Source organism: Mycotypha africana, assembly GCF_025528875.1.
Source record: "Mycotypha africana strain NRRL 2978 chromosome Unknown BDF20scaffold_10, whole genome shotgun sequence".
Taxonomy (NCBI): Eukaryota; Fungi; Mucoromycota; class Mucoromycetes; order Mucorales; family Mycotyphaceae; genus Mycotypha; species Mycotypha africana.
Genome location: NW_026515734.1, coordinates 1,157,202 through 1,181,572, shown reverse-complemented (window position 1 = coordinate 1,181,572; position 24,371 = coordinate 1,157,202). Strand labels below are relative to the sequence as shown.

At 37.5% G+C, this 24,371-nt stretch overlaps 10 protein-coding genes across 10 annotated transcripts; 6 read left to right on the top strand and 4 right to left on the bottom strand.

Annotated features, from left to right (window-relative positions):
* Positions 1-60: 60 nt before the first annotated feature.
* On the bottom strand, positions 61-2,550 carry BDF20DRAFT_890919 (rab-GTPase-TBC domain-containing protein). Its single transcript, XM_053082213.1, has 3 exons — positions 1,901-2,550; positions 1,759-1,793; positions 61-1,657 (listed from the first exon to the last, which is right to left on the bottom strand). The coding sequence occupies exons 1-3, from the start codon at positions 2,198-2,200 to the stop codon at positions 259-261; spliced, it is 1,734 nt and encodes a 577-aa protein (XP_052933053.1). The 5' UTR covers positions 2,201-2,550; the 3' UTR covers positions 61-258.
* Positions 2,551-3,356: 806 nt separating this feature from the next.
* BDF20DRAFT_826546 (peptidase S8/S53 domain-containing protein) lies at positions 3,357-5,571 on the top strand (the record flags this gene model as incomplete). The annotated part of the gene is made up of 6 exons (XM_053078086.1): positions 3,357-3,891; positions 3,985-4,193; positions 4,255-4,369; positions 4,436-4,534; positions 4,612-4,764; positions 4,853-5,571. The coding sequence occupies 6 exons, from the start codon at positions 3,357-3,359 to the stop codon at positions 5,569-5,571; spliced, it is 1,830 nt and encodes a 609-aa protein (XP_052933052.1).
* Positions 5,572-8,285: 2,714 nt separating this feature from the next.
* On the top strand, positions 8,286-8,670 carry BDF20DRAFT_825842 (uncharacterized protein; the record flags this gene model as incomplete). The annotated part of the gene is made up of 3 exons (XM_053078007.1): positions 8,286-8,317; positions 8,387-8,534; positions 8,620-8,670. 3 exons carry the CDS (start codon positions 8,286-8,288, stop codon positions 8,668-8,670), a joined length of 231 nt encoding a protein of 76 aa, XP_052933051.1.
* BDF20DRAFT_121543 (cleft lip and palate transmembrane protein 1-domain-containing protein) lies at positions 8,670-11,449 on the bottom strand. The gene is made up of 8 exons (XM_053074733.1): positions 11,151-11,449; positions 10,752-11,092; positions 10,557-10,671; positions 10,350-10,492; positions 10,104-10,281; positions 9,196-10,031; positions 9,059-9,113; positions 8,670-8,975 (listed from the first exon to the last, which is right to left on the bottom strand). Exons 1-8 carry the CDS (start codon positions 11,338-11,340, stop codon positions 8,779-8,781), a joined length of 2,055 nt encoding a protein of 684 aa, XP_052933050.1. The 5' UTR covers positions 11,341-11,449; the 3' UTR covers positions 8,670-8,778.
* A 355-nt stretch (positions 11,450-11,804) lies between these two features.
* BDF20DRAFT_838732 (DNA-binding protein) lies at positions 11,805-12,789 on the bottom strand (the record flags this gene model as incomplete). The annotated part of the gene is made up of 6 exons (XM_053079199.1): positions 11,805-11,980; positions 12,042-12,142; positions 12,208-12,346; positions 12,417-12,547; positions 12,610-12,625; positions 12,729-12,789. The coding sequence occupies 6 exons, from the start codon at positions 12,787-12,789 to the stop codon at positions 11,805-11,807; spliced, it is 624 nt and encodes a 207-aa protein (XP_052933049.1).
* Positions 12,790-14,009: 1,220 nt separating this feature from the next.
* On the top strand, positions 14,010-15,522 carry BDF20DRAFT_980158 (uncharacterized protein; the record flags this gene model as incomplete). Its single annotated transcript, XM_053085116.1, has 3 exons — positions 14,010-14,688; positions 14,769-14,992; positions 15,066-15,522. Exons 1-3 carry the CDS (start codon positions 14,122-14,124, stop codon positions 15,520-15,522), a joined length of 1,248 nt encoding a protein of 415 aa, XP_052933048.1. The 5' UTR covers positions 14,010-14,121.
* Positions 15,523-16,954: 1,432 nt separating this feature from the next.
* On the top strand, positions 16,955-18,957 carry BDF20DRAFT_121400 (uncharacterized protein). Its single transcript, XM_053074732.1, has 4 exons — positions 16,955-17,527; positions 17,617-18,404; positions 18,490-18,845; positions 18,922-18,957. Exons 1-3 carry the CDS (start codon positions 17,177-17,179, stop codon positions 18,842-18,844), a joined length of 1,494 nt encoding a protein of 497 aa, XP_052933047.1. The 5' UTR covers positions 16,955-17,176; the 3' UTR covers position 18,845; positions 18,922-18,957.
* Positions 18,958-19,587: 630 nt separating this feature from the next.
* Positions 19,588-21,414, top strand: BDF20DRAFT_121338 (uncharacterized protein). The gene is made up of 6 exons (XM_053074731.1): positions 19,588-20,196; positions 20,289-20,403; positions 20,475-20,566; positions 20,643-20,945; positions 21,013-21,059; positions 21,136-21,414. The coding sequence occupies exons 1-6, from the start codon at positions 19,961-19,963 to the stop codon at positions 21,312-21,314; spliced, it is 972 nt and encodes a 323-aa protein (XP_052933046.1). The 5' UTR covers positions 19,588-19,960; the 3' UTR covers positions 21,315-21,414.
* Positions 21,415-21,513: 99 nt separating this feature from the next.
* Positions 21,514-22,307, bottom strand: BDF20DRAFT_826037 (uncharacterized protein; the record flags this gene model as incomplete). Its single annotated transcript, XM_053078030.1, has 3 exons — positions 21,514-21,811; positions 21,879-21,992; positions 22,087-22,307. The coding sequence occupies 3 exons, from the start codon at positions 22,305-22,307 to the stop codon at positions 21,514-21,516; spliced, it is 633 nt and encodes a 210-aa protein (XP_052933045.1).
* A 69-nt stretch (positions 22,308-22,376) lies between these two features.
* On the top strand, positions 22,377-24,328 carry BDF20DRAFT_121194 (WD40-repeat-containing domain protein). The gene is made up of 7 exons (XM_053074730.1): positions 22,377-22,632; positions 22,701-22,876; positions 22,960-23,073; positions 23,148-23,227; positions 23,296-23,880; positions 23,952-24,093; positions 24,164-24,328. Exons 1-7 carry the CDS (start codon positions 22,491-22,493, stop codon positions 24,167-24,169), a joined length of 1,245 nt encoding a protein of 414 aa, XP_052933044.1. The 5' UTR covers positions 22,377-22,490; the 3' UTR covers positions 24,170-24,328.
* The last annotated feature ends 43 nt before the right edge of the window (positions 24,329-24,371 follow it).

Sequence of the window (24,371 nt, the reverse complement as noted above, 5' to 3'; positions counted from 1 at the left end):
GTATACACGATCAAATAAAGAAATCAATGATAAATGGAGTGCGAAGACGGAAGGATTAGACTGAGCAAGCTTTTGTGCTGTATGTGTGTTATATGCAAATTGAAGGGTTTCTTCTTTTAAGACATGAAAGAAGCAAAGGAAAATTTTATTTGTACAATATTGGTATCTACAAAGTATGTTTGTAATGAAGTTAAGATGATTCGGTGATGGGGGGACGTATTATGTAGTTTCAAAAAAAAAAAATCAATTGATCAACAATTAAAAGGTATATTGACTTGATGGGTGTAATTGATATGTAGGTGACGGTGGATTGATTTGATCCCTAGCTGTGGCTGGATGATCAATGGTTCGATGTAGTTTCGGTGGCATGATCGCAGCAAAACCGTCGGCTGCCTCATGCTTTTCTGTTGTTGCAGTGGGTATAAATTCTTCTACCAAGGTGGTAATTGAGGAAGAAGGCGAAGGTAACGATGACAGATCAGAAAAAGTCGATCGATTACTACGAATAGAAGACGACCGAGTAAGGGTAGGAGATGTCACGGGTGAGGACACAGTTGGGCTTCTTCGTCCTTGCTGATCACTTAATACTGTTTCTAAAATATTGATCTTTATCTTGGCTTCTACGTATAACTTTTCCAACTCACAGTAGCAATAATTACTGAAGTTTGACTCTTGATGAGTAGCCATATTACCACAACCATAACAATGCTTGGTTTTGTCTGCAGAAGTCTCACTTTTGACCTTCTCACATGTTACTGTTGCTTGATGTTGCTGCTGTGTAGTCAAAAGCTGTATTTTATCTTTTAATAACATGTTGTCTTTTTGTACTTCTGATAATGCCTTGACTAAGTCTTCAATTTGCTGATGAAGTACTTGCATCTCAGGCTTGCGTTGGCTACTATTGTTGTTATTGCTATTTGATGAGAGCTTTGATATTGATGTTACCTCTTGTCTGCTGTGCGCCATAGTTTTGAGTTTTTCAGTGTCGGCTCTAGTTAGCATCACAGAACGCGCCCTTTTAACAGTTCCAAACCAGCTTTTCGATTTTTGGTCATCACGCTTTTTGAGTGTTTCCACCAATGTTGGTGGCGATACTGACGTTGCTGTTATGGCTGTTGGTAATTCACTGCTGACACTGTTGGCTTTGGCTGATTTTTCACTACGAATAAGTTTTGTAGCGCTTTCCTTCTTAGCCCGAAATTGACGATATCTGCTTTCCAAGTTTCTCAACCTCGTCTTTGTCACAATGCTGTGTAATTCAGCTGTATCATTGATAATGGCGTCGTAATTGCTATCGTAAGGTTCTATTAGCTTGGTTGAAAGATAAGCCATGATTTCTTCGAATTCTGTGAGTTTTAATAATTTGTCAGCTGACTTTTTTAGCAATGTCAACGAAGTGCGTAGAATTGTTTCCACTGGCCCTTCAAGAAAGATAATATCATAAATGCGAAAAATCAAGGGTAGTGGAAAAATATAGGCGAATAATGTTAGGAACCACTGCGAAGTGTACATTTGTGATTGAATACCAAAAGATCGTAGAAACTGATGCAAATCAGGCAGCAGTTCCAGTAATAAAGCGTCAAACTGAAATAAACTTAAATGTAGGCCATCCATATCTGGTGTGAATAAAGTACGCATACCGTAAGTATCCATAAGTCTATTTCATGGAAAAACTCAAATGTGTAAGCAGGAGGTATCGATTTTCGCGCGCCGCCCCCTTGATTTCGTGAGGCTAATCTTTGTTAAGATGCTACATACCTTACAAATACGCAGAATGCAGCCTCTTCAGGCATCTGCTTGTAAAAAAGAAGCAAAAAAAGTCAAGCGTAATTAATATACACATTAAGTTTGCTTTAAGTCGCAATGGAAAAAGGCAGATTGAATTGTTGTATAAACTTACGTTCAATAATAACGGGCCGACTAGAAATGCCAATCCTTGACAATAACCAACATCAGCGTCGTACAAACTGTACGCGCGTAAAACGCGTGCTAAAGCATCTTGTCCTCTTTGCTGACTGAACATTTTTGTATTAGGAAACGTTCTAGTTACATCTCTTTGAATCAAGTATTCGAATGTGGTATGTTCATTCTTCAATTGATCATAAAGTCTTTCTAGATGTAAAGAGGTTGCATTGGATAACGCTTGCCAAACTGATCCGCGCATATGTGCAGGTGATATGCCTCGTCTAAGTCTTGACATGAGGTTTTGCTGAAGCGTAGTTGGAATCGACCCACTGATAATGACATTTGATATAGCTGACCAGAATTTCTCATTTTCTGCTGCTTGTTCTTCTGCTGATGATGAAAGGACGCTTATGTTCTTGCTGTATGCTATACTATCAGCCAACTCCTATGATTTATAAGAAAACAATTTCAACGTCAGAAGTGGTAATGACAATATCACTAATGAGGTCTGTAAAGTACCTGCTTTTTATTTTTCCTGTCTTGATCTATTGCAGTTGGCACTATGGCGATGTTTGTGGCAGTTTCAAAATTCCTTTCTAACTTCAGTAATGTATCGTCATATAGTCCTTTCCTAGTATCTACACGTAGACCTGCTGCCGCTAATATTTTGTGTCGTTGTTGTAGTTGACCTTTTTCTGCTGTTTGTACCATAATTGTGTACTTTGTAACTATTCTATTGGGAGCTATACAACCGTATATCGGGATTTTAATCAATATAAAATCAACACAACCGATAAGCAAATAAATTAAATAAGGTCGAAACTGCGGAAAAAAGAAGAAGGCAAAAATTAAAAAAAAAAAGAAAAAATTTCTCGATATTTCCCTTCTTATATATGGTTTGGGATTATTGCATAATGGCTTGGTTGCGAAAGTTTAATTAAATTAATATATAACATAATAAAGCACTTTGGTAAGAAAGCGTGAAATGACACAGCGGCTAAGGATAAGATAAGGCTGAAGCACGAAAAATCCTTGGTTCGATGAGAGGGTCTCTTTTGTTGATTTTTTGTGTTATTGTTACCTTTTTTGTTAACAGCAGAACTGTCAAATAAACAAGAAGATCCGGCTTTTCCATGGACTCCTGAAATCGGCTTATACTTGCAGATTTATAGAGGTATTAAGCTCTCACATCCATATCTAAATGAATCATGTAAATGTAGAAAAGGAGAATATAGGAGATTGCCAAAGGGGTCATATCTACACTATTTTTATGATCCTTCAACATTAGGCAGCAACGTAATCTCGGATTAAAGTCAATGATATTAGCTGACAGGCGGTGCGCTTACTACTTTCTTCTTCTTTTTCCGTTTTGCATAAACCAATCCCAACTCGCATCACTTCAACTTATATACCCTTGATCAATATATTGTATACTGCAATAACAAGAAAATATGAGCCTAATCCACATAGGCAGAAACATATTCACTGTTTTTGTACTCTTCAATTTTGCGGCAACAACAATTTTTATAGTAGAAGCGGTAAATGCCATTCCAAGGTCCTATATTGTCGAATATGAACATAATAGCGGTGGTTCAAATTACCACCACAATGCCGTCAATCAGGAACTGGAGCAATATAACGATCTGTATAAAGTAAAACATGTCTATTCTTCGCCTATCTTTAATGGCATGTCTGTTACTCTCAACGACAATCACACCAAACAATTACAACAACATTCCGCAGTATCGAGTATTGCATCAACACTGGCTAAATCAAACGACCATCATCATCCAGTATTCAGTCAATTAAGAAGCCACCCTGTAGTGAAACATATATACCCTATCTACGAAGTGCCGAGGCCTCAATGGAAAGCAAACCAAGAAGACATAAGCCTACCTTACTTGGGGAGAGATTCACAAGTAAATGACATACATAGTAAATTGGGCCTAACTGGCAAAGATGTTTTAATTGGTGTCTTAGATTCAGGTACGCCTTTTTACTAGTATGACTTATCATTTATCAAAACCAAAGAATAATTTTGATTAAATGGCTAAAAAATTCTATTTTTATCTCAACTAGGAGTTGACTATTACCATCCCGCTTTAGGTGGTGGTTTCGGTGAGGATCATAAAATCAAGCTGGGGAAGAATTTGGTGTCTGCAGAGGATGACCAAGAAAACGGTGTTGAACCATTGGGTGAAAACGATCCTTATGACCCTTGTAGAAATAATGATGCGGGGCATGGGACGCACGTTGCTGGTGTGATTGCTGGGTATTATCCAGAAAAAGTAAGCTTTTGATTCAAGCATGATCTCGATATAGGCTAGCATAGTAATACATTAAATATAGAATTTCGTAGGTATTGCACCCAATGCAAGTTTAGGGGTCTTTAGAATCTTCGGCTGTGAAGGCGGCGCTACAGAAGATACGGTCATTAAAGCAATGGAAATGGCTTATAAAGCAGGTGGGAATAAATCACTTGTCATGTTCGAACTGCCTTAAGGGAAACTAACTTTAAACCATTGATCAGGTTGTAAAGTGATCAATCTCAGTCTAGGTATTGAAAATAGTTGGCCGGAGGATGCAATGTCTGTTGTAGCGGAAAGGCTGTCGAATCAGGGTGTTGTTGGTAAGCTCTATTCAACAACACGAATGATAATAAATGTGCAAACAATCGTTCTTACCAATTTTTTCCATCGCAATTAGTGGTTGGTGTCGCAGGCAATCAAGGCGAAAACGGTGTTTACTCACAAAACTCACCAGCAACAGCGAGAAGTGTCATCTCCGTTGCATCCGTCGATAACTCGTTTGTATACTCAAATGTTATCAGCTTCGATTTCATTAACGATGAATATTTTTGTAAATGCTGACATTAGTAAAATTGTATACAGCGTTAGCACACTTTAAATTTAACACACACTCTCCTTTGAACTAAACAATCATTTAGCGTTTGCTACATCTACAACAACCGACGGTTTTCCCAACGGAACTATAGCAACTATAACCGAGAACGGACAGGTACCTTTCGGGTGTATGAGTGATACCAGTATAACAACAAATAGTGCTCAGGGAAAGATACTACTGGTTCGACGCGGTGCTTGCACGTTCAGAGAAAAGGTTGAAAAAGCGCAGAGTGTTGGCGCTATTGGTGTATTGTTTTACGACCCAAATGCCCAGGACAAATCGGTTCCCATTGCTGATACAGAAGGCACAGATTTACCGTTTGCGGGTATTGACTCACAATTGGCAGGTCGACTTGCAGAGAGGATGACACAAGAAAGTGAAGGCATCCAAGTTATCATTCCTGCAGAAAAACAAATTGTTGTTCCACCAAGAGCAGGAAAAATCTCAGGATTCTCCAGTACAGGCCCTAATTATGAATTGGATTTAAAACCTTCTATAACAGGTATTGGTGGAAGTGTCTACTCGACGCTGCCCCTTGGTGTTAATGATGGGTGGGGTGTTCGTTCAGGAACGTCGATGGCTTCTCCTCAAGTTGCAGGCTCTGCTGCTCTGTTAATAGAATACCAGAAACTGCAACAATTGAACTATACATCGCATTACATAATAGAGCAATTACAAAATCATGGAAAGCTTATTGCTGCTGAAGATGGTAGATTGGAGCATCCTGTTGTTCAAGGTGCAGGCCTCGTTCAACGTAAATGAATACATAGAGCAAAATATACATATTTAGGTTGCAACTATACTAAAAGTTTGCTAACGTTTCTCTGGACAATATAGCTTATGACGCGATTGTCGGCAAGCTCCACGCTACTCCTGCACAAATCAGTTTTAACGATACAGCTTCCTTGACCGAATATAAAACCCAAACAATCATCCTTAAAAATTTGAAGGAAACTCCCGTTTCGGTAACATTTGACAACATACAAACTCATTCAATAGAATCTTACGCAAACAGCAGTTCTTACGTTCCTACTCAGCCAGCAATAAGGAACGGCACTGTAGTAGTCAGTCTTGAATTTTCTACCGAAAGATTGGTCATTCCACCGCTAACAACAGCTGAAGTGGTCGTAAAAGTCATATTGCCTGATCCTGAAACAATTAAATATCATTATCAAATGTATGGCGGTTTTATAGCAGTTCAGGATTCAGAACAGGAAGATAAACCCTTGGTTACTATTCCTTACTTTGGTATACTGGGGAGGTTGATAGACATTCCTATATTCGACAAAGGATATCCATATCTGACAGGTAGTGATGAAAAAAAGAAAACAGCAGAAGTCGACACCCATAAGCCATACATATATGATCTCAGGCGAAAAGGTGCAAAGAAACCTGCCATCTATATCCGATTGCTGACAGGAACTGCAGAAATTGAGATAAAGGTTCTTAATAATAAAAATGCAACGATTGGCTATATGAATGGAGGACCATGGACATATAATCAAAGAAACACATTGGCGAACGATGATTTTGACAGTTCGGTAGTTTGGGACGGAAAAATTAAGAGGTTGGAAGACCAAGGAATTGATAGCGAGGAAGCCTTTCCGGTTAAATCGGGAACATATTATCTCTTGGTAAGAGCATTGAAGCATTTTGGGCATAGTAATAATCGAAATGATTGGGTCGAATGGAAATCACAACCTATTATTGTTCAAACACAAGACAATGCGGATGAAAAAAAGGAACCTAACTGATCTAAAGAGCGAATCATTACAATTTATTAAGCAGAGTGTTATTGTGCCCTATATACCATTTATTTTCTTCCTGTAAAAGTATCAATATATTGTGCGCTTGAAATTACCAATTGTGAAAGAATAAGAGACTATAAACTTTTTGATACAGCAGAATTGAAAGCTTTCGACTTATATCTTTTACAACAACTGAAAGCTTGTCTCGAATAATCTTGACCAATAATGAATTTTTCAACAATTACTATAAGATTGTTCTATTGTAGTCATAACTTGTCTTCTACGTTACGATAATCTAGCTGTTAACTAACGTGATAGGCCAACAAGGCGCTTTGGAATTGATACTTACTTGATAAGTGACATCAGCGGGAATATTGTATGAAGATACGCAAAAATTGCCCTCGTAAAGCGGCTTTCTGATAAGTTACATTTATCAGCATAAAGGTTATCTGAAGATCGAGATTATATAAATAGTTTCTATAGTGTGATCTATGCATATAGCATAGTTTAGGTGTGGTAAGATATACTTTTAATTTTGTTACGTTTTGATTTTATGCTTGTCAATTCTTCAATACTGCTTCCGATCTAACATGGCTTGGTAGTTGTTTATACGTTATTAAAATGCAGGCATTATCAAGAACTCAACTAAACTGGATCACAAAAGAAAAACAACTAGAAATGATATATTGATACGAAATATTGATCTAAAATATATCTGGGATATTGTAGGCTTGACTAATGTAATCTGACAATGATGCTGCGGTGACTCTGCGGTCAATAATTTGATTTGGACTTGGTTACAAGTAGAGTTAACACAAATTTGATTAGTAAAGATGCGACAAGAATGGTTTCTTTCTTCAAAGAGAGTTCTTTCATCCCATTCCAGAGACATTGTGGAATGTATTTCTGAGCATGTGTCACTTTAAATATTCAGTTACACTTATACTGACATGATTCAACGTTAAAAGGAACAAATTTTGTTGAAATGTCTTTATCACTTAAAACCTTAGTCAAATGAAGAAAACAAACCACATGACCTGTCCTATATACTTCAATTGCTTTCATTCTATCGTGTCAGACAGATGAAGCATCAATATCCGTATCGTACTCTAAACGGACGGATTCTTACAAATAGAAGTGCTATTTTGAATCTAAAAGCTGTTATAATTGTATAGAAGAAGCCCGTCCCAACTTTAACAACCGTGTATTAGTAAAGTGCCCTACGATTTCTCGCCATATATTACTAGTCTATTTTATAACGCTCCATATAAATGATTGTGACAACCAACTATATTCCTCTACTATTCGTTGAATTATCGTGTTAGCCTTTATGATGGAAACATTATGTTTACAATTCTATGGATGGTAGCGGTGAGACTTTTGGCTATCCTTCTTAATTCTATATCTAATAAATGTAAACATTTAGCTATGGTCAACTACTATTGTTTCTGCTCAGAACAAATGTTACGAAATGGGTCCTTGTATGATATTTGTGCAAAAGGCCACAACAAAACTAGGAAATTGAAAGCTTTTCAACAGAAGAATCAGTTTCGGGTTCCGCGTTTAAAAATGTCCTACTTTTTTTTTCGCTTGCTTTTCTTTACTGTTTTCCGTTCAGCATAGATCTTAAAAATCGACAAGGTTAGATGAAGAATCTATTCAATATTCGCAAGTTTATTATTGCTTAGATAATTCTTGGTTTCTTTTAGGGTACTCACAGTATAAACAATGGCAAAGACAACAACACCAGAATTAAAGAAGTAATTCAACATCTTACATAAAAAAGAGAAGATTATTATAACATACTAAGTTCAATGCATAACTTATAGGTATATGGACAAGCGTCTCTCTCTTCAATTGAACGGAAATCGTAAAGTGACAGGTGTCCTTCGTGGCTATGATCCTTTCATGAACATTGTTTTGGACGAAACTGTTGAAGAAGTCAGCCCCACGGAAAAACACAACATTGGCATGGTGGTAAGCGAGACAATCCTCTAAACGCATCTATGGTTTTGGTTTAGCGAGTTTATTATTAATGATTGCATTTTCCTTGTATGAATAGGTTATCCGTGGTAATAGTATCGCTATAATGGAAGCACTTGAACGTATTTAAATAGTTTTCTATATATTGTATTATAATATACGAGAAATAAGCATGGAAAACTGGAATACAGAGAAATAAAAACTTTATCGAACAATTCTTTTGCACGAGTATATATGCTTATTTGTTTTTCTTGGATTCCTTATCATCCTCCTTCGCAGCTGTTTGATCACCAACTTGACCGAATTCATTTGCACGAGTATGATCGACCTTGTAAATGCGGCGTTGATATAGATAGATAAAAAATACAATGTCGTCGCGAAGGCAAGCAAGTCTGTGCAAAGTGGGCATTTTGATAACAAAGGCGAACAGATCGTCTGAAGTGCAAAAAGAAGATTATGCAGAGCATCGTCAGAATTTAATGAGTTGAGGATGAGGTATTAATATGTAGAATGCTTACCAATGAACGTATTGAGAGATTTGTACATTAACGTCTTCCAAGGCATATGGGCAACCTGTATTGTCAAAAAAGAATAGTAATTGTTCAGTTCACATGCTTTTTTATAATGACTACATTGGAAGCAGCTCGAAACTTACACTCTTGAGTCTATAATTGATGTACAATTGCGGAAGCATAGTGATGAAACCAAACATATATACAAATTCCACCAGAGTCTTAAGCACGTAAGAGTACCAACTCTTATGCTCATCGTAAAGCAAGGAATAGATGGCATAGCCGCCCAGTAAAGGATAAGAAAGCCACTTCAAATACTTAAATGCAATAGCATCATATTTGGCTGTTTCATCCTCCTCTGCAGTCTGATCGACTTGTTGCTGACCTAACTTCGGTAACAAGTTACCAGGAGTCCATACCAGTTCATACTTTAGCGCTTTGAATACTTTCCACAATTCAATCAGCAACCCAAAGCCTTGACTTATTAAAACCATGTAGGATGTTTCTTGATTGTTATCAAGTAGATAAAGGAAAATGACGATTTGGAAAAATATGTTGACAATCAATGTACGAACCGAGATACCGGCACTGTTTTGCTTCTTCTTCCAGAATGCAATGTCATTTTTGAAAGCGAGCATTTCAAAGAGAGAATGGAGCAAACTCACAGCAATAGTCGTTCCGAGAAGAAGTGGGTTGGTTTCCAAGAACATACGCTTGACTTCATCTAGATCACTTGAGCTCATACCCCCCATAGGACTGTTGGCTTGCTGCTTCATTGAGTCATCCAAAGTAGAATAAATATTGAATTTCCACATAGAGATAGGCTCGATACGAATATTCAACGGTAATGTGGATACAGAATCATTGATTGGGTATGCATTCTGTTGCAATGACCAAAACTCGTTAGGGAATATAATAGGTTTGTAAAAACCGTGTTTACCAGAAGCACTACGAGCAAGATTATGATCAAGTTGAATATCTAAAAGAATTTACATGTGTTAGTGTCGGCTGAAAATGGAAAGTCTGCTTCTTCTCTCTTTGGATATTTTACATTTCATTACAGAAGGTTGTAGTACATTCTTAGGAAGCATGCTCTTTTTATCAGTTATTAAGGTTAGCGTGACATTCTCTTGCCAATGAGCAACTAATGGGCCACGACGGGTAAGATTACCCAAAAGGCCTGCACCTAAACCTCTGATACCCCCGTTAACAGTATCAATGTTTATATCCTGAATGAGGGGAATGAAATGAGTGCCTGCTGTAATCGGGAAGTAGTATGAGATTTAAGTTGCCTTACGTGATTATCAATTTCCTCTTCGAGCTCTCCTTTCTCATTGTGGTTTTGATCGCTTTCTCCTTCAACTTTTTCTGCATGATGGCTGCCTTTCAGCAGGTTCTTTTGTTTGACGACTGCCTTTTGAGGGTAAAACTTGGTCAATACTATTAACAATGCCATTAGTTACACAAATTATAATGCATATTATTTTCATCAAGTAAAAATTACCGTGTCTGTAATAAGCGATCAGATCACGATTGAACCCTTCAGCTGTCGGATTGATAGGCGCTCCAAAATTTGACAAAAAGATGTGAGCATATAGAGTACCATTGTGCTGCATAGACTGTCACGAAGCCGGAACCCGATTATTAATAGATTAAATCGCGATTTGCTATTCATGCTACCCAAACCGTAGAGTATTACCTGTGTTGTAGAGATATCCAAATGATATTCTCTCGCCGTGAAAGGTTGATTATATTGTAATCCAGTTGTTTTATAATCTGCTTTCATTGAATAATCTGTGAAGTACTCATCCTCACTCAAATAGATTGACATTTCCATTGGTGTGCCTACAGGCCACAAAGGGAGCATATTTTCTGGTAAATCTGTTATTGGTAGCTGAGGGGGAGGATAATAAAAAACATCATCAGGGATGTTTTGAGCATAATCACGTAACGTGGCAGCGCCAGGAACAAATACAGGTTTTGAAGTTTCGGTATTCGTGTTTGCTGGATTTTGATTTACAGTATTGCTGCTGTTGAAACCTATAACCGTATACAAGTAAGCATTTAAATAACTAAGCTCTTGAAAAAGAAATTCTACCTCCAATGACCATCTTCGTTAACAACCAAAAGAAGATCATTCTAACAATTGCTCCACCATATTTTTCCATGAAACTTTTCTCTTGTTGTTGTTGTTGTTGTTGTTGTTGAGGGTTCTGTTGCTGCGACGGTCCTGCATTTGAGGAAGCCTTATCAGGCACTGGCTCTCCGCTGCCTTTATCTTCTGCCATAAGTTGTAAAGTACGCACTGAAGAAAAAGGAAAAAGAAGGAAAAAGCGTCGCTACGTGGATTGCAATAACAAATTTCTGCCATTAGAACCCAGAAGGAAGACACGACTATTTTGTCGTGTCACATAATTCAAAAGTTAATCCGTCTTAACAAACACAAGCTTTCAAAGATATAGCGGCAGTAATATAATCGTCAACTGGTCGCATTGGCATCCTGAAAATGGCGGAAGCTATAGTATGTATATTTATTGATTTGAAAGATAGAAATTGGAGGGTATGAAAATAATTGTTAGAATATTGGAGTACTTTGGTTTGTACCTGGACTCTGACATTATAGCTAATCCAAAAGTAACCCTCCAAGCTATTCACCGACCATATATGCTTATCATATTGCCATTTCAGAAAAGGGAATCGTCATTTTGCATGATTATGAAATATATTGTTGTAGATAGAATTTATGAGCAGTTCAGAAGGCAGGTTTCTTGTACGAAACAAACGATCTAACATTGCAGTCAGCGGTATCAATATCAGTAAGACGAGCATGTTCGGTATCGCCCTGAATGATAGGAGCATCGTCTGTCCTCATCCAACGCGGGTGCTCTTCCGCACCTTTGACTGTATATACATAAACCTCAAACGTGACTACAGAAACAGACGATGTCAAAATGATTACAGTCGGAATAGTCCCGTCTTTTTCTCTTACCATTATTAGGATCCAGTATCGGCAAAATATTGTTGATATTCAAGATTTGTACTATCAATCTTCTCATTTGCGATTGAAAATCTTGTTGCCTTCTCCCAGCTCTATTAAGTTGAGGCTTAACGTTAATTTCCCATTCCTTATTATCAAAGAAAAATAATATAATTACTGTTCAGATAATGTGTCTTCTGTCATGACTGCGTCACCTTTGGTTTTAACGAAAAAGGTCCATCTTTCAATAACTTCCAATGTGTCAACCGACGTGAGCGCGATAGCTACTCTTTCCAGTTCTTGACGTTTAGCCCATTCTTGGAAAAGAAGCAAATGAGAAAAAACCGTCAAATAAGATAATTAGGAAACACGCGTTAAATCACTTACGATCAATTTGTTGTATAAGGGTTTCTACATACTGTTTTACTTCAGGATCACTAATAGCCATATGATTCATTCCTTCGCATCGTTCAATTTCGAAATCATCGTCTGGATAAACATTTCTCTGTAGTAGAATACTGCAAAATAATCAAAAGGTGATCAGCTCTTTGTCGTATTGGAATGAATGCCACCAACTTACTTGTATAAAATGTATTCTTTTTAACAGAAAGAGAAACGATAAAGTAGATCAGATCAATTTGCTGTGCCCACTGTACGATTCAATGCTTCATGAAAATCCTTTTGACATATATTTCTTACTGAATAATTTCGCCGTATGACTCGACGATCCACTCAAAGTGAATTCAAGCTTCTCTGCCATTATGAAAGAGCTTAAAGTTGTCAGTGCCAAGAAGAGAATTTTGGCTATTTGCGCTTTCAGGAGAGATTTTCAGAATTGAGTTTCAATCCATAATGGCAGGCGGAAAAAAGTGGGGCCTCTCGAATGCTTTTAGAGGCGTAACGGGACGAAGAGCATTTTAGACATGTTATAATGAGTAACATAGTCAATTAAAATAGTACCAGCACGTTCTACTGCTAGGTAGTTCCTTTGCGTGTTTGAGACCGTATAAGTAATCTATTGTAACGATATCTAGAATCATTGTCGACCAAATGTTTACTTTATTTTTAATAAACTTAAAATTTAGGTTTTTATCGAAAAGGACATGATCTCTTTGAATGAGTTTCAATTCAAAAAAAAAAAGTAATAATGCTTGATCAGATTATCTTGTCTTGCGCTATTCAGTTGCAGTTGATAAGATAGTCATAATAATAATGCACAATAAGTATAAGTCCTCAAATGATCTGTTGTGAGTGATTTGGGTGTTTTCAAATTCCGTTTAGTTGCTATTGAATAAAGCGTTGCAATCTGCTCGATAGGCCTTTTCCTCAGTTTAACAGTGCTATTCCGTTCCCCTGATAACAATTATGTACATATGAGCCGTTCTAGTCCATTGCTTTCATTGCTAGATAATTGCCTATAAACATATAAACTTCAATCAATAGATAGCAATAATTGTTGTTCACTTACTTTCATGGCTTTATACTTTAATGCAGGATGTTTGACAATAATCACGACGCGTAAAAACGTAGGATTTTTCATATATCGGCATCACAGTTTCTGCCACCAACTACACTGCCCACTTTCATTGACTCTACTAAACATACAATAACCAAGTTTATTTTTGACATTGCACGATAAGGTTCCAGATATATCAACTCTTTTCTTTTGGTATATTGATATTTTTATCATTTTGTAGGGAGAAAGCAAATTTCAGGTGCATTATTAATTTACAGTTTTGATGTAAATCAAATAAACTTAAGTGCTTTACTATGTTCTCCCTCTAAAAAAAACGATTTTTGCGACAGATAATTTATATGGAAAACATTCATTTTGTCTTTCATCCTCTGTGTATCGCATGAAAATGGTCATTCAAAGCTTTCATTTCAATACGTTTACTAACTTGTCTTGGGTCGCTCTTGTTATTTTTGCTTTCCTTTTTTTCCTTGAGAACAATTTAAATGAGTTGACTCCTTTACTTTGCTTTTTTCATTTTTTTTTCGTCTTCAAGCCTCTTCCTTTGTGTGTGCGTGTGTCTGCAAACCTATATCATCAATATTACTGTCCTTCTTCTACTATTGACACCATAGCGTTATGATACTTATTTATTCAGCCATATTGGTATTTGCTGCAACCCAAGTTATAGGCGAGCAATTTCGTTCGGAACGTGCTTTAGCAGCACAGTTTCAGCCAACTTTTCCATCACTTGAAGAACCTAAAGGCGTAACCAAAGCATACAATCCAGGACCATATACTATTAGTAGGTTTTTATCGCACGAACCTTTACGAGGTTTCCCTGTAACCTGGAACCAACCAGACCCTTTGAATGTGGAGGTTCAGGCTATATACAATAAAATCGATTGGAGTAAAGTCCCTAGTGCCCCTGTTAGGCAGCAATATCCAAATGGAACCTGGGTCTCGATTTCTGACGGTCCAACCGATCCTTATTGTTGGTGGTCGTCCACAAATTGTGTTTCTCCCAAATCAGAGTACATCCCGAACGATATATACACTTGTCAACATGATGGTGATTGGGGTCTTACTTATGATGACGGTCCTCTCAACGTACGTCCTGACGCGAAAGCCGTAACTGAAAATGCATACGCAGAACCTGCATTATACAATTTCTTGGCCAAACATAATGCTCATGCGACTTTATTTGTAAGGCCAAGCCAAGAACAATGACGGAAATGAAACCTCTTTTGTCTCGATACTGAAATAATAGATTTGCTTTATAATAGTTCGTTGGCTCAAATGTTGCTTCCTATCCTGCTGCCGCAAAACTTGCTTTAAATGATGGACACCAACTATGTGTACATAGCTGGTCTCATGTACCTTTAACTACATTGTCAAATGCTCAAATTGTTGCAGAATTGTATTGGACACTGAAAGCAATTAAAGCAGCAACTGGCGTCACTTCAAAGTGTTTTCGGCCACCTCAAGGAGATATTGATGACCGTGTCAGGTAAGGATATTCATTTTTAGTAAAGTATAATATGTCTGATACCTTTCTGATTATACTTATTGCATAAATCTAGAGCAATTGCTTGGCAAATGGGTATGCGAACAATTCTGTGGGATAGAGATACAAAAGATTGGGCTATGTCAGCACCGGGTTCTGGTGCACTTTCCACAAAAGCAGTAGACGGTTTCTTTGAACAATGGATCACTGACTATAAAAGTGGAAGAGATACTGCAGGACATATAGTTTTGGAACATGAGCTGACCAGTCGAACGGTGGAAATGTCTATGTATTGGCTACCTAAAATAAAGAAAGTATTCAATGTAGTACCTGCCTTATCCTGCGCTGGAGTAAGTCAACCTTATTGGGAGGAGGATTTTGTTTATCCCACTGTGGCATCCAAGAAAGTCCACTCATCAGCAATATCAAAAGAACTAAAAGCAAGTAAAGCATCCAAAGTTCAGATGCATAGGCCGAATTCAAAAGGCAGAAAGAAAGTAGAACGCAAACGCAGTACAATGAGCCCTGTTTAAGAAAAAAAAAAAAAAAAAAGAAAAAAAAAAACCAAACCAGACTTTACTGAAGAAACCTAGGCCGCCATGTATAATATTTTATCGATAGCCGCTTCTGTGTTTTACTTTTTATTATTTGTTTTCGGCCACTCGATGCCAAATAAACTAACTGTATATTAATAAACTGTTGTTGTATGATTTTTCATTCTAGATTGTCCCTCATAATGCCGACGGTCTTTTTTATTGAATTTGGAATTCTTGTATTGACTACAAACTTAACATGATGTATGAACTGAAGCTAAAAGCAACGCTTACGGTAAGCTTATAACCAAGTCAATTGTGACGAGTCTCAACTACAAAAAGTGCATAAGTATTACTCTGACTCATCTTTTTCGTTGAGCAATTTCAAGCAATAAGAGCAAATGCCGTTGAGAGCCTTATCGTCACGTTCGAAGACTTTAATTTGAAAAAGGTCTTACGTACGTAGACGCTTACATAAAGAGTCTATACAACTTGACTGTCAACTGGATCACTTGTTGTCCTGTCGCTAAAGTCTGTGGAAAAAATGAAGAGGAGGGAGTTGGTCGAGAATCAATTCCAGATGGATGTGGATTATTCTAAGTAGTTACGTCTTCTTGAATGGGTTGCATTCGTTATTAAATGGAGACTATTGCCGGGAAGATCGCAAAAGGTACTTAAGCCATGATTAATACACCTTGGACTCGTGCAGTATCTCAGTGAGAGACAATCTATCTTCGTACTGAGAATTGCTGAATGATCTCAAAAGAAATAGATTTAACAGAAAGCCTTATCGATAAAAGAGACAAAACCCTGCTAGAACGTGCAGTATGTTTCACGCTTACGGAAACAGACATTCTGTGACATAAGACGTAGTACTTGACCTTTAAAAATAGCATTAGTTTGTAACCCTGTTTTTTTTCCAGGATCTACCTATACCCATTTACTTGAAGCTTAATTCAGGGTTATTATAATTCTTCAAATTTCCATATACATCTACGATCCCTCAGACTGTAAGTATTGTTATTGTAAGTGTTTCTCCGTATATGACAACCAATCATGCTTCAATTCAGAACTTCCTTTCAATTCATTAGTACATACCGTAATTTCTGTAAGCTCAGATGAAATAAGCATACTTCTGTGGTCCGTTCTTGTATCCTGATAAGATGAATACAGCACACAAAGTTCAACTCTTTTTGGCGGAGAAGAACTTTATTGGCAAATTTGAATTAAGGTTGTTGCACAAAGTTATTACTATCGAACATCAGACAAAAAGTGGCACGTTCCTCATTCGATAAAATCCCAAGCAAACGAGAAGAATCATTCAGGTCAAATGAAGGGTCGACGATTATTGAGAAGAGAGAAGCTTCATTCTGTACAAGCTAAAGTTCTGCCTTACTTATTTGTTCACGAGCATAAGTAACACATTTAGCTCCTTCTCCACTCTAACCTAAATTTCCTTCCTATATGTAAAAATCAACGACGATAAGCGGTTAGGTACCAATCGAGTTGTACCATGTGCTTTTTCACTATTCTTGTATAAATTTCAACATGAAGATCCCATAACATAAGCTTTTCCCCTTCTTCCTATATCTTAGTCTCTCGCTGCTATCGTCTGTACATAACCAGCTTTAATAATAAGTTAATATACAATTAAATGAACTATTCACGTATTGCACCAAACATTAAGCCTTATACAGCTCAGCAAAATATGGCTAGTGAAGCTTCTCAATCATATCCGAGCAACTTATATCCTCAACAACAGCAAAGTGTCACATATCAAGCATCACATTCTTCTGATCACCAGCCTATCTATCGTCCGGCATATCGTAGAATTCCGTATACATCTTTTTCCACGTCGCAATTACCAAAGAGCTCGTTCGCCTCAATGCTGCCTGAACCTGCGCCTATTATCGTTCCATCGCAACAACATTTCCTTCCTTTTCCAAATCTAAAGGTATCTTCAGATCAGACTGAATGTACTTTAACGGATAAGCAGTCTGCAACCGTAAGTTTGACATATATTAAAGTTGCTTCTACTTGTCTCTGAATATTTCGACTTATACCCAATTGTAATACTTGGTCTTATTCTTATAGTCAGGGTCCATTAACAGCGCTGATCAGATACCACAGTTGCACGGAGATTGTACATTTGAGAATGACTTATCAATTTCATCTGTATCGTATGAGCAGACTCACCAGAAAGAATTGGTGAAGGATGTATTCTTCTCCCCAGCCTATATGATTATCAGTGACAATGTTCGCAGAGCAAGCTCTCAATGCGACTGGTCTTCTTCTGCTTCTTTATCTGCTCAAAGTGACGATGGCTCTGAAGTCATGACATCATCTATATATTCTGATAATACTCAAGAAACTCCAAGTGATGTATTATATGGTGAAGGCTCAAATCACAGCATTGATATTCTTGGTTTAGAGTTAATTTCAGAATCTTTACTCATACTTGATCAGAACGATGACACTGGAAAAGATATTGCTTGCCTTAATTCCAACGATAAAATGAACAGAAAATTAGCATATAAGCAAACAGCTTTTGAAACAATTAATTATCTACATGGTGCCCATGATTTACCAACACAGTCAAACCTCTCATCCACAAGAGGTACAAATAAGTTTACACAAAACAAGCGACGACGTTCTGATTCTGCGGTTCAACAGCAATACATTAACAAAAGATCTCGTACAAAAGCAAACTCTGTTGATTTTACTACACTCACTGAAAGACCACACGTATTCTCTGCTACTACATCCTCTCCGTTCGTTACTCCCAGTTCATCTTTGGAACATGAATTTAACTTAGATAGTTCTGAATACTACCCTACTGTTGACAGTAACGAAGCGAAACCAAGTAAATCTGCAGGAAACAGGTACTCATTTAACAAATTAAGTCTGCAGGAACAGTAAATCGGGAAATGGACAAAAAATGTTTTAACCCCAAGTTACAATGTCTAGTCTAACTGTGGAACAAAGCCGATTTGGTAATGAAATTTCAGACACTGCAATTAACTTTCAACATAATCAAGATGCCTTCTCAATAAAATTGGACGAAGAAGAACATATATCAACGGCAGACGTACAGGAAGACGACCTAGACGTAAATCAGCCATATACCTTAACGAATCAGAATTCCTTCAGCAACACTCAAAAACTTGAAGAATCCGCTAAAGTTCCACCTCGCCCTACACTATACCCAACCATATATCAAAAGCTAACTGAAGCAAATATAGACTGGTGCCGCTATTGTGGTACAACAGAGGGTGTCAATTGGCGTCCAGGCCCATGGGGAAAACGTACGCTTTGCAAGTAAAGTAAAAAGTATTCCCAATAAATATATATGGCATTGCTTGGGAAGACATGACTAACGTTCTCCTTTGCGTCTAATAGTAAGCACGGATGTGATTACAAGGGTTACGGTTTTGCTTGTAAACTGCCACGTCTTGATTTGACAGAATTCCTCAGAGAAAAGCTTAACGATCGAGAGCGTCCAGTTTTGCAACTATATTGCTCTGTATGTCAATGTAAGGATTCTTGGAGGGGAAATGTTCTAGTTCGATGTGAAGGGTGTCCCAAAGCTTACCATCAAAAATGCAGCCCCGACATGGAAAATCTAACGGATGACTTCGTCTCATCTCAAGCAGCATGGTTCTGTGATAAAGCCTGTTGCGATAATGCGCAACGCAAGAAAATTGTTGTTGAATTGCCTCGTAAACGGCTACCCTTAATGAGTTCCCCTACTGCTGCTAATTTGACAACCAAACTTCAAGAACTCCCTTGCCATTTCGAATAATAAATTATACCTGCCAAGCTTTTGCTATGCTGTAGTTTCCATTTCGCTTAACCTGTCTGCATAATTTCAATTTTTCAAAAATGATCTTATTTTTGTTTGATGTACAACAGATGTTCTTGATAATTTTGGAAGCTCTGTCATTTTAGTAACTGAAGAACCTTATACTTCCCTTTGTGCAATTATTTTAAAGTCCAGAAATTTGGTGCTGTGCGTACAATCAGTGTAACTTATGAAAGGCAAAAAAGATCCAAAAAAAAACAAATCATTACTGCTGTTTCTTTTCCATGCATAAACACTCTGTTTGGACGCCTACAATTGCTCATATATAGCGATTCAAAAAAGGGAAAAATTGTTAAGTCTTCTATTCAAGGATGTTACAATTTACCTGTCTGCTCTCCAACCACTTTAGCTATTAAGGTATTCAAATTCAATTGCCTTCGCTTGTTTTACACAGTCGATGTTAGTGGGTGCCTGAAATTCCGATGGAGAAGAGTGACCTTTTTCAACTAATAAATATTAGCCAATCAAGGGCCGCAAACAAAAAGATAACAAGCTAATTTTAATGCTCGAGGTTAGAGAAAGCTCTACTTCTCAATCTTGTCAGTTCCTATTTACAATTAAAGATTCCACAGCAACATGAGGAGTCTTAATGCAATTCTCCTCGTCGTAGTTCAATTCATTCTGTTTGCTACCATAACATCAGCACAAGCGAGTCCCAAAAAAAATGACATTATCTCACTTTCAGAAAAGGGTAACGGTCTTATTAGTTTGAATTCAAACACTTACGACAGATTCACCGAAGGAAAGCGTGATTATGGCCTTGTTGTTGTGTTGACAGCTCTCGGCTCTCAATTCAAATGTGTTCCTTGCCGGTAAGATATTGTACCTTGCTTAGGAAGATACCCAACTTCTTCACAAAAACGCGTTGTCTTATCAATCAATCCTTTTGTTTTATTACGAAAAGTGAGTTTGACCCTGAATTTGAGCTGGTTGCCAAGAGTTTACAGAAAAATAAACAGAAGAATGAACTATTTATGGGCCGTTTGGATTTTATGGATGGTCAACAAGTTTTTCAACGGGTAAAGATCACTGACCCATAGTCTCAACCTTTTGTTTTTCGATGCTAAACCCACATTAACTTATACGACAGCTACAAATAATGTCAGCACCCAATGTCCTTTATTTTCCTCCTCAAAAGGCAGGCGAACATAAAGACTTCATTCGATACGATTTAAACCAGCAGTAAGGCTTTATTTATGTTTTAACCAACAATAAGGTTGAATATATATGATTGATGGCTTTGTTAAACTACCTCTAGTGGGTTCTCTGCTGAAAAGTTAGCTGAGTTCCTTACAAATGAAACTGGTATCAAAGTTAGCGTTAGCCGTCCTATGGATTATATGAAACTCGCCGTCAAGACTTTTCTCTGTATCGGTGCAGCAGCAATCCTTAAATTGATTTATCGTCACTTTGGCTTCATATTCTATCATAGAAACACATGGGCTGTTATTTCTATTGCAATTGTATTGACAATGACGTCAGGTTATATGTGGAATCGTATTCGTTCGCCACCATATATTATGCCTGGTAGAAATGGAGATATTAGTTATGTAGCAGCTGGGTAAATTTCTGCAGCATATGTGAAATATTGAAAAAGGGACTCAAGTAACATTTTGATTGATTTCTAGCTTCTCTAACCAACTTGGTATTGAATCTCAAATTGTAACTGGTATCTGTAAGTGAATCAATTTATTGCCCAATTTACAGATATAAGCTTGCTTATCTTATATTATTAATCGTCAAAAATGTAGATGGTATCCTCGCCTTTTGTATTTTCGCATTGATCAAAACTGTCCCTAAATTTGAAAATCAAACCCGTCAAAGATTCGGTGTTTACATATGGATGGCATGCTTTATTTTTGTTTTCAGCGCCTTATTTTCTTTCTTCAAAATCAAGAACGGAGGATATCCTTTCAAACTTCTTATTTAGATGAAGCAAGCCTGTATACCAGCGACATACGTGCATTTTATAAAAAGAAGAAAAGCAAAAAATCTATATAATATAACAGAAGGATACAATTTGATATTCTGACAAGTATAATTAAAAAAATGCTAAGTTCCTAGGCATAATGAAGCATAAATGTGAAGAAATAAATAGTGTAGCAAGGGGTATCTACAAGATGCATCAATTACAACTTCTCAGCCTTTCCTTTATCGCTGCTATCTTCCTCAGTTTCATGATCACCATCAACACTGTTCTCCTTGCCCTCGTCTTCACTGTCACTCTCGACTTCTTCCTCATCCTCATCACTAAATTCAAAATCAAAATCACTATCTTCATTCGTACCAACAATATCCGTAACATCATCTCCTCTTTCTAATTTTCTCAAATAACTTCGACGTTGACGGAGCGTCATTCTGTTTAGCATACGTTCCAATTCCTGTTCTTCCCTCAGTTCATCTGCACTAGTCTTGATCTCGTCCTTACTATACGTATAAAAAAATGGTTAATTCCAACAAAGCCAATATATGACATAACTTATCAATACATTACGTGGTGATAATCTCTTTTGACTCCAAACATTTCGCACAAACACCTTTCTCTCGTGCACAATTATCACATAACACGTGGTAGGCTTCTTTGATAGCCTTCTCCTGGCAATTAGTGCTAGAGATGAGAAAGTGAGAAATAGATTCACACTCTTAGTAAATGAGCTGCATCTCGAAGCTCCAAATTAACCAAAATATAAAAGCTATATTACCATCTTTTCACTGTAGTCAAAGGCTTATACTTCTTGTACTTTTTACGCCATAGAATCACATCGGTGCAACGTTGACATAACCCATAGACAGGTAAAGCATTAATCTGACGAGTCTTCTTCGAATTTTTATTGGCTTTCCATGCTGTATTATTTTGATGGGCTTGGCCTTTCTTCGAATTATTGCCCTTACGAGATGAGGCTTTCTTTTCGTATGTTGACATAATTCTAAACAGAAGAGTGATCTCAATTGCTAGATCAGGTGTCAAAAATTTGTTTTTTTTTTTCTTTTTTTTTTTTTTTCCTTTTCAAGTGAAGCCCTAACAGTCACGAAATGTGCCTCTATAAATTGCGGTATTGTGCACATCAATTAACTCCTCCTTCAGCATAAATTTGTATTATTCGCAATGGACAACGAACCTTCTCAAATATCCAAGTTAAAAGCCAAACCCCGTGTACATTTCGGCTCTTTAGAAGGTCTTGAGCCAGCAAAAAGGGCACGTATCGAAGAATCATCGAATATTGGTGGAATCGATTTGGATGCTTTAGGTATTACTCTGAATGCACAACGAAACATAACATACATTAACCACAACAACGTTGGTCTTTTCGATCAGTGGCCGAAAATAGACAACCTGGATACTCTGTCAGTTTAGGAGAAGCGGACAAAGAGCTACTTGAAGAATTCGAGAGACGGAAAAGAGCATACCAATTAGCCGTACCAACGGATGATAAGCGTGTGAGGCGACGCTTACAGGAGATCGGGGAACCACAATGTCTATTTGGTGAAGGCGTAAAGTATAAAGTCTTTAATGACCTTCAAGTTACAGATTCAAATAGAAGAAGATTCACTTAACAAGTATTTAATCACCTTAGCCTGGGGATCGTCGCGACCGTTTAAGGTTTTTATTATCCAAAATCCAAGGTCGTCAAGCTGAAAGTGAAGAAGAATCAGAAAGCGAAGATGAGGACGAAGAGAAAGCAACAGAGGTTGTTATATGTTCGAAAGGTCATTGAGACTGATGTGCTATGCAACTAAAGAATTTGTTTTTTCGCTTATTCAGGAACAAGAAGAATTCTTTACCCCCGGTTCAGCAGAATTATTACAAGCACGTCAATGGATCACAAAGTATTCTTTACCAAGGTATGAAGTGAAGGAACACCAAAGTTTGCACTTTGAAATTACTTAGCAATATGGAAAAATGCATATAGAGCTAGACGACGAAACGAACGGCAAAAGATCGAGTCGGAAATCCCTCTTGCATTACTCAAAGCCAGTCGAAAAGAATTACATACCAAGCTAAAGGCATATACTAATTGGTCCTCGCAAATTGCTGACAATCGACCTATTGCTCAATGTGCATTTAGTCCTGATTCTTCATTACTTGTAACAGGATCATGGTCCGGTTTATGTAAAGTGTGGTCAATACCAGACTGTGAGTCAATATTGACACTGAAAGGGCATAACGATAAGGTTGGAGGTGTTGTATTTCATCCGGAAGCGACAATCACTCAAGAAAAAAGCGCTTTAAATATAGCAACAAGTGGAGCAGAAGGAGAGATCCAATTATGGAATTTACAGAGTGAATCACCCATGTCCACACTAAAAGGACATGTAACACGTGTCGCTAGAATAGGATTCCACCCCTCTGGAAAATACCTCGGTAGTGCAAGCTTTGATGGTACATGGCGTTTATGGGATTTAGAAACTACCCAAGAACTATTACTCCAAGAAGGCCATTCAAAGGAAGTTTATGCCATTGGTTTTCAATGCGATGGTAGCTTAGTAGCAACAGGGTAGATATATAGCATAAATCATTTATTTCAAACCGTGTTTCTGATCTATAGTTACAATCAATTGTACATAGTGGCTTGGATGCGATTGGAAGAGTTTGGGATATGCGTACAGGACGGTCATCGATGACTTTGGAAGGACACATGAAGGATATTTTAGGACTGGATTGGTCACCCAACGGATACCATTTAGCATCTGCTAGTGCCGATAATACAGTAAGAATTTGGGACATCCGTACATTGCGTAGTTTATATACTATCTCTGCCCATCAATCATTGGTATCAGATGTGAAATATAGTAAAGGTGTTCCAGGAGTGAAAGACAACAGCCCATCAGATCCACATAATATTGCCGGTCTTTACTTAACTACCTCAGGTTATGACGGATGCGTTAAAATATGGTCAGGAGACGATTTTAAGCTAATCAAGAGTTTGAATGGACATGATGGAAAAGTGATGGGTGTGGATATTTCAAAAGGTATATTGCATAATTG

Coding starts and splice junctions, on each gene's coding strand:
- BDF20DRAFT_890919 (XM_053082213.1), bottom strand. CDS start 2,200: ATGTCAAGACTTAGACGAGGCATATCACCTGCACATATGCGCGGATCA. Junction 1,794..1,900: donor TCGGCCCGTTATTATTGAAC/GTAAGTTTATAC, acceptor TTTTACAAGCAG/ATGCCTGAAGAGGCTGCATT. Junction 1,658..1,758: donor GCATTCTGCGTATTTGTAAG/GTATGTAGCATC, acceptor TCCATGAAATAG/ACTTATGGATACTTACGGTA.
- BDF20DRAFT_121543 (XM_053074733.1), bottom strand. CDS start 11,340: ATGGCAGAAGATAAAGGCAGCGGAGAGCCAGTGCCTGATAAGGCTTCC. Junction 10,672..10,751: donor TGGATATCTCTACAACACAG/GTAATACTCTAC, acceptor GCTTCGTGACAG/TCTATGCAGCACAATGGTAC. Junction 9,114..9,195: donor TCAATTATAGACTCAAGAGT/GTAAGTTTCGAG, acceptor TTGACAATACAG/GTTGCCCATATGCCTTGGAA.
- BDF20DRAFT_121400 (XM_053074732.1), top strand. CDS start 17,177: ATGAACTATTCACGTATTGCACCAAACATTAAGCCTTATACAGCTCAG. Junction 17,528..17,616: donor CGGATAAGCAGTCTGCAACC/GTAAGTTTGACA, acceptor TTATTCTTATAG/TCAGGGTCCATTAACAGCGC. Junction 18,405..18,489: donor AGTAAATCTGCAGGAAACAG/GTACTCATTTAA, acceptor TACAATGTCTAG/TCTAACTGTGGAACAAAGCC.
- BDF20DRAFT_121338 (XM_053074731.1), top strand. CDS start 19,961: ATGAGGAGTCTTAATGCAATTCTCCTCGTCGTAGTTCAATTCATTCTG. Junction 20,946..21,012: donor ATTAGTTATGTAGCAGCTGG/GTAAATTTCTGC, acceptor ATTGATTTCTAG/CTTCTCTAACCAACTTGGTA. Junction 21,060..21,135: donor TCAAATTGTAACTGGTATCT/GTAAGTGAATCA, acceptor TCAAAAATGTAG/ATGGTATCCTCGCCTTTTGT.
- BDF20DRAFT_121194 (XM_053074730.1), top strand. CDS start 22,491: ATGGACAACGAACCTTCTCAAATATCCAAGTTAAAAGCCAAACCCCGT. Junction 22,877..22,959: donor AATGTCTATTTGGTGAAGGC/GTAAAGTATAAA, acceptor TAATCACCTTAG/CCTGGGGATCGTCGCGACCG. Junction 23,074..23,147: donor ACGAAGAGAAAGCAACAGAG/GTTGTTATATGT, acceptor TCGCTTATTCAG/GAACAAGAAGAATTCTTTAC.